Source organism: Notothenia rossii (genome assembly GCF_949606895.1).
Source record: "Notothenia rossii genome assembly, chromosome: 1".
Taxonomy (NCBI): domain Eukaryota; kingdom Metazoa; phylum Chordata; class Actinopteri; order Perciformes; family Nototheniidae; genus Notothenia; species Notothenia rossii.
In genome coordinates, this window is record NC_136912.1 from 22,682,661 (window position 1) to 22,700,461 (window position 17,801).

A 17,801-nucleotide genomic window follows, 5' to 3' on the forward strand; every position below is an offset into this window, starting at 1 on the left:
ACATTGCTTTTCTTCCCGACTGCAATGCTGGTCCCGCAAATCAAGCAAAAACGTGATTGGGCAATATTCATTGTGGGGGAGGAGGGGTGTTGGATAGATGGTGGCCGTTTCTCAATCGCGAGGATACTGGCTTGGTAGTCGCATACTTCCAAGTCACTTCCTTCAGAAACGAAGCAAGTATACTTCCAAGCCACGGCTTGGCTACATACTTACATTTAAATGTGTGCTGCTGCATCGGTTCAGCCATTCGCCGCAAGGGTTTTTGAAACTGGTCCGTGCGCAAAGCATTGTGGGGAATTGAAGGACGCGAAGTCTACCCATGTGCAGCCTCGAAATTACCCCCAAACCAAGGACGTGGCCTCGGTGGAATTCCAAGTATGCTGGAGATTGGAACAGTCCTTCGGCGGCACTCGATGACGTAGTATCCTTGAAATATTGGCTTGGAAGCCAGTTTCCTCGCGATTCAGAAACGGCCATAGAGTTGTAGTAAGTATAGAGTTCACTATGATTGAGGTTTCGTTTATGCATAGGGTAGATTCTTTTAATTACATTTCCTTTTTTTGTGTGTGTATTTTTACATTTTGGATTTGCTTGGCGAGCTACTTATTGAGGGCTTGCGAGCTACCGGTAGCTCGCGATCAACGTGTTGGAGACCCCTGCTCTAATGGGTCCAACTAGAATGACAAATATCGTTAGTTCCGCCTATTCCATCAGCCAAGAAATCGTTTAATCATAAACTTTTTCATTTTTTTTCATTTTCAGGGGGGCCACAGGGGGACCAAAGTCAGTGTTAGGGGGGCACTGCCCCCCCAGAACGGTCCCTGTTCTGTACCTCTACTCAAGTAATATTTTTATTGTATTTTTCATACTTTTTCATAACCCATATGTGCCCGAATACTATAATATAGAACAATTCAAATAATTTGTTCTGATTACTTTAAAGGCTTGAAATCGTGTATGGAAATATTTAAGGAAGGTATCTATTAACGACATTTTGACACTTTGAGATCCCATGAAAAAGCATACTTTTCAAACGAGAGTAAAAACGCGTATGCTATTTAATAAATGTCTCATGTGTGAAATGTTTTTTATTTTGGTATTCATCACTTTTCAACTTGTTTGTGTTCATGTTATGTTCATGTTAGATGATTCTGTTCTTAGTAGTAGGCTATAGACAGTTTCCTATCATACAGATTTGGTGTTTAGGAACAAGTTTTTTTGTGAAATGTTTTGAAAAAAATATATAAAAAACAAAAGAATATGAAAAGAAAAAACAAACAAACAAACGTATCAGCCAAACGTTTCAATAATAATAAAAACATGCATAGACAGATCTATATAAAACTTCCACTAAATGAGATGCAAATGTCAGTAGCGGGCACAAATAACACACTGCTTTATCGAACCAAAGTAACACCACTGTTTCATCGGTTTCATCCACATCAGTCCAGGCATTGTTCCGAGGGGCAAACTCAATTCTCATTATTAGGGACCCTGTGCCGGGAAACCTTTTATTTTGAAGTGCTGTCTTGATTTCCGGTTTGCACATTTCAGGCGGACTTGGCACGATTCACACTATCTGATGTATTTCCACCACTTGGAGTGCTGTTTAGATATTCTAACCTTGAGTTGTTGCACTTTGGTTACTCTCCCCGACTCTAAAGAAGCATGATTTCAGCTCCCGGACACCCTTTCTGTAGCTTCTCTGCTAGTTAGTTAGCACCGTGTAGCCGCTAATGCGAGGGGACGGTGGCTCCGGTATGCCTCGGCGGAAGAAAAACGGCCAGAGCCCGGCCAGAGTCCCAGGCGGCGGGCCGCTGGAGGGGGGGAGCCTCAACCGACTACCTCCGGGATTTGACGGTGCCATGGCCAACAACTTTACATCCAGCACTTCGCTCTCCAGCTCCGAAAAGGAGACAATCGTCCAAAGCATGAAGGAGATGTTCTCACACCTGGACCCCGAAGTTATATACATCGTGCTGTCCGAGTGTGATTTTAAAGGTAGCACTAAACACGGAAGACAAACCTGCTGTGTGACTATTTAGTGTGCTAAGCCAGTTAGCTTGTTAGCTGTGTATTTCTGACAGATATTTACTACATGATATTACTGCATAGTTCCATTATTATTGACAGTATCAGCAGTCCTCTAAATAAAACTGCACCTTGCATTCCTTGGCTCTCCAGCCTGTTCCACCTGTTGTGCCTTTTAGAGTCCCGCACTATGTTCCTGAATAACATATATATATTGTATGTGTCAGACAGAATCTGTTACTTATTATTTTTATTACACTTTTAAAACTATTTTTTCCTTTAACGATCAATTCAAATTGAATACAGTATTGCAACATTGAATCATGACTTGAAACCCCACTCTTTTTGTGTTGCAGTTGAAAATGCAATGGACTCTCTCTTGGAGCTGTCTGTGGCTGCTGAAGTTGCAGCCCCTATGCCTTCTCATGTTTCTGGCTTTGAGCTCACTGCTGCAGCCCTTCTCAGACCGCTTCACTTTTCTGAACCTAGACCTGACTCCTCCAAACCACCTCAGCTGCCCTCTCCTCCCTCCACCAACCTCCTGACAGAAGAGCTGGACTTGCTTGTCGATCAGGAGCTAGAGACACTAACCGCACAACAATACGCTAAGGAAGATCACCACAGCAGCCCGTATTTATCTGTTGGTATGTCCCTTTCCTCTTTCCCTCCTCCACCATTCCCACAGCAGGTCCTCCCTGAGGTGCTTCAGTCCAGCATGCAACCTGGATCTAGAGGATCCTCTGGAGGTGGCCCAGTGGAGCATATTTCCAGAGCCTCCTCTCCGCTTGACCAGCTTAGCATTTGGGAAGATGAAATGGTTGAGAAGCAGCAGTCGAGGGTGGATTTTACACATCTGGTGACAGAGAATCCTGCAAACAAGACTAAATCTCCTCTGGACCTGGCAGCCTCGGGACGTCCCTCGGCTTTCCAGGTGTATAAAAAGCAAGACCCATTGCACACTCTACCAGACAGTGCCAGGGTCATGCCCTCTAAAGCAATAGTTGGAGGAGCGAGATCTAAGGTAAACATGTTGAATCAGGAACCGCTTGGCTACATACCTTTGCCCTGGAACCCTCAGGCACCAGTGTTTTCTCCCCGTGTCCATGGAAACCAGGGGCCAGCCTTCATTACCCCTGTGGCTTCCAACTGGCCCAGAATGCCCAGGCATGCCTCTCCCTGGCTGAGTCAGGGCCCGGTCGGCCAGGCACCGCTCAGACCTTCTGCTACTATCCCAAAGTCCTGGGCCCTGTCTGCTGGGCCACATCCCCCCCCCCAGTACAGCAGGCTACGCTTGGAAGGGAGGGTCCTTGTGTTGTTACGCGGGCCTCCAGGATCTGGGAAGTCTACCTTGGCAAGGTGAGAATGCTGGGATACTCCAAAAAGCAATACGCTTTAAACTTTAGTAACATATGCTGGTATGGGTCAATTTAGGATTGTATAACTTATTTTGATAGAAAACACAGGTTCAATTGATGTGGTGCTGTCTGTCTTTCTCTCATTGAAGAACATTTAAAATTGAGCCTGCTTTAAATAATACAGGAATTATCATCTGTTAGAAAAATATCACTCGTCACCGGCTTCAGCTTCAATATCCGGATACATGTATTTATTATCCTTGCAAGAATGGAAGTAGTCATCACATAGAGCATATGGTACAACTAGTTCCTGAACAGTGTCCTTCAAATTCTTACATACAAGAGAGGCTGTTACACAGTCACAAGAAGCAGAAATACCAGTTCAAAGCACTATAGAATGTTTAGTTTAGATTAGCTAAGGCCCACGTCAGAAAGGATCATCATGCTTGTCATATGTCTATCTCCATAGAGGCTGATTCATGATGTTAATCGTTGTCACATAGCTATCATATCCCTTAACAGTGTGTCCTGAAGCTTTTCTAGGTAATCATATGTCCTGTCATGTACACACAGCTATGTAGGGTCTTTGTTATCATGTGCTATTCTGATATTGAAAGAGTACATTCAGTTTTTTCCCAACATTATCAAAAAAACACACACAATGTTGCTCTTTTTTGGTGCAGAGCCTTGTTAGAGCACAACCGAGGTGGGGTTATTCTGAGCACTGACAATTATTTCACTCGTCACGGAGAATATCAGTTTGACCCCAATGCTCTGGGGGAGGCCCATGAGTGGAACCATAAACAAGGTAAACAACACACACCAACAGCTATGGTAAGATGTGATGCATCAGTAGCAAGTCAATAGATTGTTTTATCTATGTCATTGATTGACATTGTTTAATTTGAGTGCTGTGTGTAAAATGACAAGTGCTCTGTTTCTCTTGTTTGAACTTTATTCAATAGCCAAGGAGGCATTTGAAAGGGGCGCCAACCCCATCATCATTGACAATACCAACATGCAGGGCTGGGAGATGAAACCCTATGTGGCTCAGGTCAGTCTGCTCGCCTGTTTTACATAAAGCATGGTTACTCAGCTCTCCCATGGCTAACTGATTTTGCTGTAACAATAATTGTTTTGGAGGAGAAGTTCATAAAACTCAGCCTGATGAATACTTTAGTACTGCAGAGATAACCTTCAGCTACGTCTCGGTTTTGCCCTGTCATTGAATACTAATACTGTCTGATTAGCCATTTAATGCATTAATGTATTACTCAAAATGTACTTACTGGAGCACGTTTCATTGCATCATTTTTACCTTAATAACCTGCCGATGAATCCCCAGGGCTGTTGATGAAAGATTAAAGGATGTTATTGTCATATGCACATTAGCTACAGTTTAGTTATGGCAATGGAAGTCTTAAATCCCAATCACCTCCTACAATGCAGCATATTATATAGGACATAAGACAAAAACATTATTATACCTATTTTATCAGGTGGACAAAGAATGTAGTTCTTAAACAAATATATTGTTGGAGTACAAAGCATTTGAGGAAAAGTTGGTTTAAAAAGTTGCTGGACTTAGTATAGATAATTTTGTTCTGAACCGTAAAAAAATGGTTGGTCCCCTGTCTGTTGTAGGCACTGAAAAATGGATACAAGGTGCTGTTCCGAGAGCCGGACACTTGGTGGAAGAGCAAGCCCAGAGAACTTGAGAGGTGAGGGAGAGGGAATAATTACAGCAACAATCTGTTTTTCCTGTAGATTATTTTATATACCCCAGATGTGTGTTTTGTAACTCTGTTAATGTGTTTCTATGTTTCTCTTCATGCATATGCAGACGTACCAAACATGATGTGCCATTGGAAAAAATCCGACGCATGCTTAATTCTTATGAGCGCTACGTCACAGTCCAGTCCATCATTGGCTCACAGATGCCTGAGGTGAAACAGCGGCTTGCAATGGAGAACAGAAGCCCACAGTGAGTTTCAACTATGAATGTTTGTATTGGAGACAGGACGTTTGATTTGTATCACATTGAATTCAGTTTTGGCCCATTATGTCTGACACAACCTGCAAAGCTTATCATTTATTTATTTATTAAAAGTGTCCATGTAAATATTGCCAAAGTCAAGTAATTTAAACAGTACTGAAACTGACTGAGTGTAGTCTCAAAGAGCACAATATTACGATTCTTGCTGAGAACTGATGAAATCTAAACCAATCGTATCATTATTTTTAATTTCACTGCATTACAACCATATATAGTCTCTAGTTTCTACTGGTGACTTTACCTGCACATTTTCAAATAAAAACAAATGAGTATTAATTTGGAATATATATTTACATAAACATTTCTCAATTTTTCCTACTGCATTTAGCTCTCCATTACTGTTTCCCTTAAGTGAACAATATTTTTAAGTTGACCTCACTTACACCGCTGAAACAATTCCAGTGTTCAATTGCTAACCTAGTTGTATAAATCAATGCTTTCATTTATTTTTCTTATTTATTTTTTGCATTTTGATTGTGACTGCATATATTGTATGTACCTTGTCACCATTCCCTCATTGTTTTTTTCAAGTTTCCTAATCAAAGAAAGTAAGAAATGGATAATCTGAGTTTTATAGTTGCACAGAAGGTTGTAAAACCCATTGTGGTTAATTAACATGAAATTACATCACATGTTACTTGTTAGACGCTTTTTTTAAGCGACTTACATACTCAATACTGTGGGCAATCCCCAAAGGAGCAATTTGGGGTGAAGTGTCTTGCCCAGGGACACAACGACATGCTGACTGAAGCGGGGTTTGAACCTGTGACCCCCTGATCCGAACACCAAGGCACAACCCACTGCACCACACGCCTCCAATGAATGAATATCAATCGATTTTTTGTTCATCTAATAAACGGAATTCATGCAACATCATTGGCCTAAATCAGACCAAATGTTGATATTTTTTCCCCATAATGAGTTATTTTAATTGTACCATTTCATATATTTAATTTCCTCTAGGCCGGTGTCTTCTGAAACACCTCGCCCTGACCTTGTGGGGCAGTCTGGATTGACTCATGGATTTAAGCCCCGCCCTCAGCTGTTTTCCTCTCTCCCTGACGTATCATCTATTGGTCGCTCTGGTGAGGTGGGCATGCTGGAAGATGGCCCCAACGAATCTGCGGAGTCTCTAAATTTACAACATACAGAAAGTTTTACGGAACACCCTGAAATAAATGACGAGGAGGAAAATATGGATTTGGGCGAATTAGATTCTGAGTTGGACGCCCAGATAGATTCAAATCTTCCAATAGGAGATCAGAGAATCCCTGACTGTATCGTTGAATCTGTAATGAGCGAAGGTCATCGTGGAGATGAATTGCCCGTGGCTTTCTCTGAGTCTATTGCACAAAGAGTGAGGAGAGAAAGGCCAAGCAGGAGGTCTGAATTTGATAGGTCGGAGCCTGCAGATGTGGTGAAAGATACTAACCAATCAGACAGCGAGGCAAAGGAGAAGGAAAAATCAAAGGAAGCAGAAGGGGTTGAAATAGTGAGGGATGGGAGAGAGAAGGGAAGGCCTTACATTTTAGATTTTGTAGGAGATTGGCCTTCTGAAGGGTCCCTGGAGCAGAGACAGGTGAGGAGAAGTGAAAAACATGAAGAAGCAAATGGGAAGAAAGAAGAAGTGTCTCAAGAAGCTCAGAAAAAGAAAACAAAAGTGCAGTCTGGATCAAATGTGACAGAGTTTCAGAAGCTTCTGGATCTTATTCAGACGGGAGTAGCTGATATTCAGACCGACTCTTCCCGTTCGTCTTCTCTTTCCCCAACCCCTACAGACGAATTAAAGAAAGAAGAAGAGGCAGCTGGTATATATGGGGACTGCCATGAAAGTAGATCCAACAGAGACGAGAGTCAACAAAACATGACCCAGGATAACTTCAGCAGAGCTGAATTACCTGACTGTGTGTTAGACTGGAAGGCAGCTGACTCTGCGAAGGTCAAGGACTCGAGAATAGATCATTGGGAGGGACAGAAAACTGAAAATGAAGCTAGTAGAACAACAGGAGGGAATGTGTTAGAGATGGGAAGTGAAACAGGCTCTGTAGATGTGATATCAACTATCCAAACAAATCCCCTCTCTGATCCAATTGCTAGTTTACTCGACACCCCCAACACTGTGGAGGCAAGTGTATGCCATGATGGGCAAGCAAGCCACAATATTGAATGTGAGGTAGGCACAGAGCCTGAGACAAGTGTTGAGGCTGATCAGAGTCATGTTAGTGATGCGTGTCAGAGTCCTGTGTGTGAAGGCTCTGTAGAAACAGGGAGCCGTTCCATCAGTGGAGGCAGTCAGGAAAGAAGGCTGCGCCCCGGTCGTAGATCAGGGAAACAGTGCAAACTAGCCCTCACCTTCACTCAAAACTGTCCTGCTTCTTCAATGAACAATCTTGAAAGTCCCAATACCTCAACCCAAAGTATAAACAGCACTCAGGACAGTATTAAGACAGATATTGAACCTGACAACTGTGACATTAGCCTTAGTATTAAACCAAACACTGATCTGTCCATCGAGTCCAATTCTGAGGTCCAGCTGCAGCCTCCTTCCCCTCTCCCTCTTCCTCTGGTAGACGGAGGCCACCACACCCAAACTGAACCTCAAGACTTTGCCCTCCTATGGCGTCTCAACCATAAAAACAGCAGTGATGATGCAGTGGTCACCGGGGACATCACAGTCCTGTCTGGAGACTCCTTTCGCTTCGCACCAGAGCGTTCCTCCGCCGTCTCTGCAGCTGTGGCAGTTCACCACTCCGGCCAAAGAGAGGTGCCCTACCACGTGGCGCATGAGAAAGGCACACAGGTGGAGGAGAAAGATATCGGGTCAACTCAAGACCAGCTTGAGAGCCTGCGCATCCTCAGCCGCCATTTCAAACTGGTGAGTTTCGATATGTTAGAAGATCTGTATGACAAATGCCATCAGGACTTGGAATGGACGACCAACCTGCTGCTGGACTCCGGAGAGAGGTTCTTCAGAGAGGACGATGGTGGGAGAGAGGAGGACGACGGTGGTGGGGATGAAGATGAGCAGATCACATCCAGTCTGTTTGGAGCTTTGGACAAACCTGAAGGAAATAGCTTATGTCCTCATGTTTTAGACGAGCATCACCCTGAAGGTCAGCCAAAGGGAGAGCAGCATGGTGAGCAGTCAACCTCTGACACAGTTGGAGAATCAGATGAGAGCAACAATAATACTGATGTGCTCAGTTTAGGAGGTGCCGCTGTTCAAGTTCAAAACAAAGAGCATCCTGATACAACCTCACACTTAGAAAGATCTCTTCAAACAGAACTCAGTCTTCCTCATGGCGTAAACGAAGGAGGGAGATGTGGCGTCACTGAACACAAGGTTGCCTCAGAAGCTGTTTTGGAAGGTGGCGTTTGGGGTCAAAGCTCAGAAGACGGAGTAATAATTGAAGAGTCAAGAGTTGAGATTGAGGAAGAGATTGCCAGCATGGAAGAGGTTCACCGGCTGCTGCAGGCTGAGTTAGAGGAGAGTGAGCAAAACCAGAAGGAGAGGAGTGAAAGGAGGATCATGGAGGAGAGGAGGAGCAGCCACATGGACATTCAGAGTGTGGAGCTGAAACTACCCACGGAGCTGGCTCTGCAGCTCACTGAGCTGTTTGGACCTGTAGGAGTAGACCCAGGTAATTAAAAACAGAAGATGCATATCATGTGATGGCACATTCACCAAAGACGAGGAATGACATGTGTGATTGTTGTAATTTGCCCCGCCAAATGTTGCAGCTACTGATACTGTTTTAGGAGTCAGTAGACAACGTAAGGGGGCAGTTTGTTGTTTTTATAAAATGATAAAGGATTCTGTATGCAGCTGCCCTCTGAATTGAAATGTAATACACTGTTATACATTCTGACAAGCAGCAGGCATTTTGCTTTAAGCTGAACCAAAAAAAGAAGCGTTTATACTACCCTGGTATTTAAAACTGACAAAAGTGTGTCTATCCTCTCCTGTCAACGATATTCAGGATCATGCCCAACTGATGATTATGCAGTGAAGATGGACCTGCACCTGGCCAAACTGCTCCACCAGAAGTGGAAGGAAACCATTCAGGTGAGCTTGTTAAGAACCATTATAACAATTGATATGTTCATAATAACAAGATGTCCATTGACAATGTGAAATGCTTCTCTCATGGTTATCAACATAATCTGCAGCTCCTTTACAGAGCTTTACTCATCAGTTATTACAAGTTTCATATTTAACAGCAATACTTAACCAGCATCAGTTCTATCCATGCAATTAGAATTTTATGCATTTTTGTATCAGGACAGTGCACAGCTTCTTAGCTGTCCCAGAGTTAGCTATAGGCTAATTTACATTTGTAGTGCCTTGGCAGGAAACACAATTACATCTCTGTTATATCCACCCTGATATTCTGCTAATTGTGAGTCTCTCTGTTTTTCTAATTTGACTGTGAATGCTGTTTTACAGGAAAGGCAGAGACATGCAGCTCTTTCATTTCACCTGCTTCAGGAAAGTAAGTACACACACACACATTTCAAATCCATGGAGCACCATGGGATAATAACGGCATATTTTGCTCAACATATTATTACCTCAGTTACATTCACACTCACAGACTTTTCATCTGTTTTTTTTTATTTACTTTTATTTGTGTTCAACCTTATTGTCCCACTCAAACAGAAATGTAGTTGGTTTTCACACAACATAATTTTGTTTCACAACCTCTGAATGTATAGGTTCAGCACACTGGGGAGACTCACAGAAGTCCAGATCTGGATCTCGAGAGCGATCACAGTCAGCAAGTTTCCTGATTAGTGCGGATGGTTACGAGTCACTGGACAGCCAACCAGAGGCCGGTGCTCCGATGCCATACATGGACCACTGGAACATGTCCCAACCACATGTGTCTCTTAGAGATATTATCAAAGAGGAGCAGGCTTTGCAGGAGAACGTGAAAAAGGTATCACATTTGTTTCAATCCTGTTCTGTGTAATAAATGTCATTTATATTAATAAAATACGAGTGTTTATTTATACGCATTTCCTTTTAGTTTTTCCAAACTATTCCTCAAATTGTATTCTTTTAGTTTTTGTTTCACACATTATTTCAGCAGTTTATAAGTCCACAAAATCTCTAAATTTCAAAGCATGTGACTTCATGTATGTATGTAACATTATGTCACTTCTGTTAAACATCCATTCCATACATATTTTATTGTTATACTACGAACAAAATTCTTTATTATTCTGCGCTGCTTCTCCCACATTGAACATCGCAGAAACTCTGTTCAAACAACAAAACTTTTAAATCTGATTCTTACTTTTACAGATATTAAACATTGTTCAGACCTTGGTAAAGAGGCCTTCTTCAGATTTTAGAGTGCGTGATGTCACAGCTAGAGTGGAGGACAGATTTAATTTTGCCTTCATATTTCTTTTAAACCTGCCATAAATAAACCCTACATTCCTGAGACATAATCTTTCATCACAAACGTAGGAAAACATCTCGTAGCTTGAAAGAGTAAAAAAAATTAAGCAAATAATTAAACAAAATGCCTCTTGAGGGCATGAAGTGACAAAAACTTTCAACATGTCTCCATTAAAACCCATTGTAACTTCAGCCTCACCTTTCCCCACCACAGCAGCCGCACACCTTTAGTTAATCTGCCAAAAAGGCCACATTATTAACCCGAAAGTACACAAAAAGCACACTTCAGATGCTCAAGTTCCTTGACATGCTTCACGCTTTGAAATTTCACCGATATCTGTTGTGGTTCTTCCACAAAACAATCACATGTAACAGGTTTATCTCTCATTCAGAACAATGAAAATGCTTTCCTCTCACTAATCACCATGGAAACCTTTGATCTCTGGACCCGTCGTTAGCTCAAATATAAGCACCTGTGTCATGGAACACGATTATGTCATAACTCTAATTGACATAATTAGAGCAGCAGACTAATGACGTGGTCACTGGAGTTTAACAGACTGTCTCAGCCTATTCTTTTCCGTCTGATGGAGACTTCATACTGACTTCCACATGTTCCACATATTTTAGACATTATTGGTGACGTAAGCTTTTAGTTCTAAAGTTTTCAGTTAAAATATTCTGCTTCTTTTTCATGCATTTAGACTTTTATTTTCTTGTTCTTATTTCACATTCAAGTCCCCTCTATTCATGAACCCTTTAAATTACTCAGCCACACCACTTACAGTGGGGCAAAAAAGTATTTAGTCAGCCACCAATTGTGCAAGTTCTCCCATTAAAAAGATGAGAGGCCTGTAATTTTCATCCTAGGTATACCTCAACTATGAGAGACAAAATGAGAAAAAAAAATCCAGAAAATCACATTGTCTGATTTTTAAAGAATCTATTTGCAAATTATGGTGGAAAATAAGTATTTGGTCAATAACAAAAGTTCATCTAAATACTTTGTTATATACCCTTTGTTGGCAATGACAGAGGTCAAACGTTTTCTGTAAGTCTTCACAAGGTTTTCACACACTGTTGCTGGTATTTTGGCCCATTCCTCCATGCAGATCTCCTCTAGAGCAGTGATGTTTTGGGGCTGTCGCTGGGCAACACAGACTTTCAACTCCCTCCAAAGATTTTCTATGGGGTTGAGATCTGGAGACTGGCTAGGCCACTCCAGGACCTTGAAATGCTTCTTACGAAGCCACTCCTTAATTGCCCGGGCGGTGTGTTTGGGATCATTGTCATTCTGAAAGACCCAGCCACGTTTCATCTTCAATGCCCTTGCTGATGGAAGGAGGTTGTCACTCAAAATCTCACGATACATGGCCCCATTCATTCTTTCCTTTACACGGGTCAGTCGTCCTGGTCCCTTTGCAGAAAAACAGCCCCAAAGCATGATGTTTCCACCCCCATGTTTCACAGTAGGTATGGTGTTCTTTGGATGCAACTCAGCATTCTTTCTCCTCCAAACACGTCTAGTTGAGTTTTTACCAAAAAGTTATATTTTGGTTTCATCTGACCATATGACATTCTCCCAATCCTCTTCTGGATCATCTAAATGCTCTCTAGCAAACTTCAGACGGGCCTGGACATGTACGGGGGACACGTCTGGCACTGCAGGATTTGAGTCCCTGGCGGCGTAGTGTGTTACTGATGGTAGCCTTTGTTACTTTGGTCCCAGCTCTCTGCAGGTCATTGACTAGGTCCCCCCATGTGGTTCTGGGATTTTTGCTCACCGTTCTTGTGATCATTTTGACCCCACGGGGTGAGATCTTGCGCGGAGCCCCAGATCGAGGGAGATTATCAGTGGTCTTGTATGTCTTCCATTTTCTAATAATTGCTCCCACAGTTGATTTCTTCACACCAAGCTGCTTACCTATTGCAGATTCAGTCTTCCCAGCCTGGTGCAGGTCTACAATTTTGTTTCTGGTGTCCTTTGACAGCTCTTTGGTCTTGGCCGTAGTGGAGTTTGGAGTGTGACCGTTTGAGGTTGTGGACAGGTGTCTTTTATACTGATAACGAGTTCAAACAAGTGCCATTAATACAGTTAACGAGTGGAGGACAGAGGAGGCTCTTAAAGAAGAAGTTACAGGTCTGTGAGAGCCAGAAATCTTGTTTGTTTGTTATTGACCAAATACTTATTTTCCACCATAATTTGCAAATACATTCTTTAAAAATCAGACAATGTGATTTTCTGGATTTTTTTTTCTTCCTCATTTTGTCTCTCATAGTTGAGGTATACCTAGGATGAAAATTACAGGCCTCATCTTTTTAAGTGGGAGAACTTGCACAATTGGTGGCTGAATAAATACTTTTTTGCCCCACTGTATATACCATGTGCGACTGTTGCTATGTGAGTTAATCTTTCAAATACAAGGTTGCTTGTTTGATTCAAACTCTTGTAGTCAATATGTCAAGGTATTTATCCCTATTTTCTCAGCTAACTAATGACACACAAATGTTTTAAGTATTGCACATCGTTAAACATGACTCTTATAAATTACTTTTAAAACCAGCGATGCACTACAGTGTCAGCTTTTCTAAAATAGAAAATTATTCTACTTTTCACTGACCTACAAATATTCATAATAATAATCCCATCTTCAAACTGTTCATATTTTTTGGTCAATTAACAAACCTGTTACAAATGTGTTGTTCAACAAATTTGAGCCTTTGCCACATTTATTTGATCACCATGGAAACCTTCGATCTCTGGACACGTCGTTAGCTCAAATATAAACACCTGTATCATGGAAAACGATGTCATAACTCCAACTGACATGCTCAGAGTAGCAGACTTCAGATAATGGTTAACACAGCTCTACATCAAATCTGATGTTACGTAATGTGGTGTTACTATGGCAACGCGTCCCTCGCCATCAACAGCTCAATTATGGGGTGTCATCATATGCCGTTTCCATCCCTCGCCTTAAAACACGATGTCGCTGTAATTCCAATGGACACGGTCCGATCGCCCCCCAAACTTCGCTTGTATATCACCGGTCCATGCCTCAACAGCTTTACGCCAAATCTGAGGTCTCATCTCACCATAGGCTGTTGCCATGGAAATGCATCCCTCGCCATAAAACACGATATCGCTGTAGCTCCAATGGACACGGTCTGGTTGTCCCACAATCTTCACCTGTATATCACCTCTCCATGCCTCAACAGTTCTATGTCAAAACTAACATCTCACCATATGCCGTTTCCATGGAAACGCATCCCTTGCCATAAAACAGTGGCGGTTTTCTCATAACTTCAATGAAAATGCTCCAAACGGCCCAAAACTTCACAGGTTTGGTTACGATCCAGCCATCAACGCATCTAAGCGTATTATGGGATGTCATCAAATGCCGTTGGCATGGCGAAAGATCATTCGCCATCAAGTTAGTTCAAAAGTTTGCAGTTCCAATATTCTGCTGCTTTTCCTAGCCTTTTTACTTTCTTTTCTTCTCTCATCACACATTCAAGCCCCCAGTGTTCATATATAATTTCAATCTAAATTCTTCACTTTCTTCTTAGACATTACATTTCAGCATAGCAGTTTAGCGTCAGCTTTTCAGCATAAAGCATTCCCACTAGAAATGTCGTCAGGGATTGCATTCTCTAGTCTGGTTTGTTCCCCACATCCTAACCTCTTTCCAAACCTCTTCCTCTAAGACCAGACAAAGCCGCGCAGACCTGGACCTGCGTGATGGAGCTGCCATGTTGAAAGAGAACCAGCTGTTCGCCCTCTTCCCCACCATTGACAGACATTTCCTCCAGGACATATTCAGAGACCACAAGTAAGAACATTACATTGACAATTTATTTGTTTGATTTGTTTGACAGACTCTATTATCGATTAAACATGTATGTGATGTGTTAAAGTACAGTTCCTTACTCTGTTTATTTGTTTATTCTTGCATAGTTACAACCTGATCCAGACAGAGCTGTTCCTTCGCTCTCTACTAGACGAAGGGCCCGTAAAGACGGTAGTGGCCCCCGAGCCTCCTCGGTCTGACCACCTCAGAGCAGTCAGCAAGGAGCGGGAGAAGGTACTGGCAAACACCAGCATAGAGCTGAAGAGATGTGTCCTTACTGGTTACTGGCTTTGCTAAACTGCTGTGTGTTTCTCTATGTTCCCTTTTGAATTTTCCAGAGGCAGAAGCCCCCGGAGTCAACCGTACTCGACTATCAGGATACGGAGGACCCGGACTACCAGGACTTCAGGGCCGAGGCCAGCCAACAACGGGAGCGACAGCTCGAGTGTTTCTCCAAGGCTGCTGAGGCCTACCAGCAAGGAAGGAAACAAGTTGCTTCATTTTACGCTCAGCAGGTGAGGCGCTGGATGTCTTACAATAATATTTTCACTCGTAAAGCAATGTCTTTTGCCCAACACTGGGGGGAAACATTATCATTTAGATCTTCTTGTATTGTCTCTTTGAATTTGCAGCTCTTATTTTATTTGTAATCCTCCACTCACAGTTTACGCATTTGCATCACCTCTCCTGTAGGGACACCTGCATGGCCAGCAGATGCGTGAGGCCAATCACAGAGCAGCAGTCCAGATTTTTGAGAAGGTTAACTCATCGCTGCTGCCCAGCAACATCCTGGACCTCCACGGGCTGCATGTCGATGAGGCCCTGCAGCATCTGGCCCAAGTGTTACAGGACAAAACCACAGGTAATGAGGGCTCTCCTATGCTGTATGTTTAACAATAATAGTCATTGGAGAATTCATTTTTTGTAAATGTTTTAGGGGCATTTTACACCTTTTTTTATTTGTTAGTCCAAGTTGACCCATGATAGAGAATGAGGGGAGATGCATGTTGAATGGCACATTTAATGCCACTTAAGTCATAGCCCACCACTGCCACTAAAATCCAAAACATTTTCCTGTATTTCCTTCTGATCAGTCTCACGGTCCTGAAGTGGTAACCCTTCTCTTTTCAGAACATTTGGCAACATATTTTGCTAAGCATCAAGATGATAGATGTTGCAAAATACAGAAATGACTATCAAGCATTGATAATCAGAATATCTTATCAAGGACACTTGCAGAAGTTTGTGTTCCCGTCGCTTTGTCAAAGTTTGTGCGAGCTTCTCCCCTTAACTGTATGGTGTGTGTTGGTTTGTTTTTCTTTGATCCTCTTTCTGAGTAGACTTTGAGCAGGGTCTGTGTCGACCTCAGCTCTCTGTCATCACAGGAAGAGGGAACCACAGCCAGGGGGGCGTGGCCCGCATCCGCCCTGCCGTTATAGACTACCTCACCAACAAAAGCTACAGGTACACACACACACAGAAAACACACACACACAAACACAAAAAAAAACATACAAGCAGAGCATTTTCATCGTCACCCACCTTTTCTCCTATCTCTTCATCTCTCAGGTTCACTGAGCCAAAGCCAGGTCTCGTGTTGGTCTCTTTGAAGTGAGAAGAACCGGGTCTATTGGATTCAAGCTTAAGCTGCTATAGAGGACAACATACACACGTACACAGACATACACTTCTACAACGCTAAATATACAATTACTATAGTTTATACAGTACAATACACTCAATTTGTTTTTGGTACCTTTTTTATCTTGCTTTCTCTCTATGTTCACTCCATAAGTCGTCTTAATCTTTGGGAAATTTAGGAGAATTTCGGTTGAATCATAAACTTGATTCAGATCTTAAAAGAGTTTTAATTTGTTAGAATACATTTTTACAGCACAAAAGCAGCTGTAAAGCTAGAATGTATGTACATTTTAAAATAAAATAGTTTTATAGTGTTGCAGAATATACTTTATCTTTAAGCCTTTTTAAGATAATTTTAAAATCGAAATCCCTTTTTGTTTTGAAGGCATGATGTTTAATAAGGTGTTATTTAATTGACTCATCTGCAGTAATATTTGAGACGTATTATGAGGATTTTATCAGACTTGAATTATGATTGCATGCTGTCTTCTTGGAGGTTGCTCTCTAGGAATTTAAGTATTATGGCATATTTTATGAGGCACTAAAAAGTATGGATTTAATTCTCCATTAAATGCATGCGATCTATCCAGATGCTAAGGAGAAGGTTTTTTGTGTCTCTTGGTTTTAGTGTTTCACAGCCAGTTCTTAAATATTGTTAACATCCTCCTTTTAGAGTTCTGCTGAACATAAAACGGCAACTGCTTATTTTCTTAAGGCCGAACCAAGGTTAGCTGCTAATATGTGGAGATTCAAACTCAGGAACAGATACATCAGTGTTTGGTTTTCTTTTTTCGAGGCCAATTGACTTACTTCTCCAGACCTTTCATGGTAGCTACTTGTTTTTTAAAGCGTTGTGCCAAATTTTTATAACAGTTGTATTCCTCAGGTTGCTTCTCGATTTTTGTAGATTTAAAATAAATCCTCATTTTTTCTATCTGTGTGATATTTTTCATATTGGTTCAACAACAATGTTGAACAATTGTACTGACTGTAAATAATGTTGTTGAATTAATTATAAAGAGAAATGTGTATTTTTATATTCATTTGTTTAAATGGTTTTACAGATAATATTGTATTGTGGAATAAACTCACATTTGTTTACAATTCATGACTGCTGCATGTATGGCTTTACACCAGAAACACATGTGTATCTTGTATTTTTTTATTTATTATTAAATATCACTAAAATAAAAACCAATAAGCTATAGGAACATGAAAAAAGAAAAATCAAGATCCATTCACATTTATAATTCACGATCAAATAAGGATACATACAGTATTACCTTCGGTTCATAAACCAGTGTCCATTTATTCTTTCTTTATCCACTTTATAACACTTGAGCAATTCAAGAGCATTGTCACTTGAGTAATTGTTCATTATGATAATACATTACAGTTGTGATCAAAGCAACAACTTTTAAGATTTTTGAATAACATTTTGAAAATCCACAAAGGAGAAA

The 17,801-nt window shown here is 41.6% G+C and overlaps 1 protein-coding gene across 1 annotated transcript; it reads left to right on the plus strand.

Moving 5' to 3' along the window:
• Window positions 1-1,310: 1,310 nt before the first annotated feature.
• n4bp2 (NEDD4 binding protein 2) lies at window positions 1,311-17,445 on the plus strand. The gene is made up of 16 exons (XM_079672587.1): window positions 1,311-2,001; window positions 2,388-3,387; window positions 4,070-4,194; window positions 4,352-4,440; window positions 5,031-5,107; window positions 5,230-5,370; window positions 6,406-9,083; window positions 9,423-9,508; window positions 9,890-9,935; window positions 10,159-10,382; window positions 14,558-14,682; window positions 14,808-14,934; window positions 15,039-15,215; window positions 15,394-15,562; window positions 16,041-16,164; window positions 16,270-17,445. Exons 1-16 carry the CDS (start codon window positions 1,737-1,739, stop codon window positions 16,313-16,315), a joined length of 5,499 nt encoding a protein of 1,832 aa, XP_079528713.1. The 5' UTR covers window positions 1,311-1,736; the 3' UTR covers window positions 16,316-17,445.
• The last annotated feature ends 356 nt before the right edge of the window (window positions 17,446-17,801 follow it).

What these genes read in the sequence shown, in the direction of transcription:
- n4bp2 (XM_079672587.1), top strand. Translation starts at nt 1,737, where the DNA reads ATGCGAGGGGACGGTGGCTCCGGTATGCCTCGGCGGAAGAAAAACGGC. An exon ending in TGAAACCCTATGTGGCTCAG is followed by an intron (nt 4,441 to 5,030) that starts GTCAGTCTGCTC and finishes TGTCTGTTGTAG; the next exon opens with GCACTGAAAAATGGATACAA. An exon ending in ACCTGTAGGAGTAGACCCAG is followed by an intron (nt 9,084 to 9,422) that starts GTAATTAAAAAC and finishes AACGATATTCAG; the next exon opens with GATCATGCCCAACTGATGAT.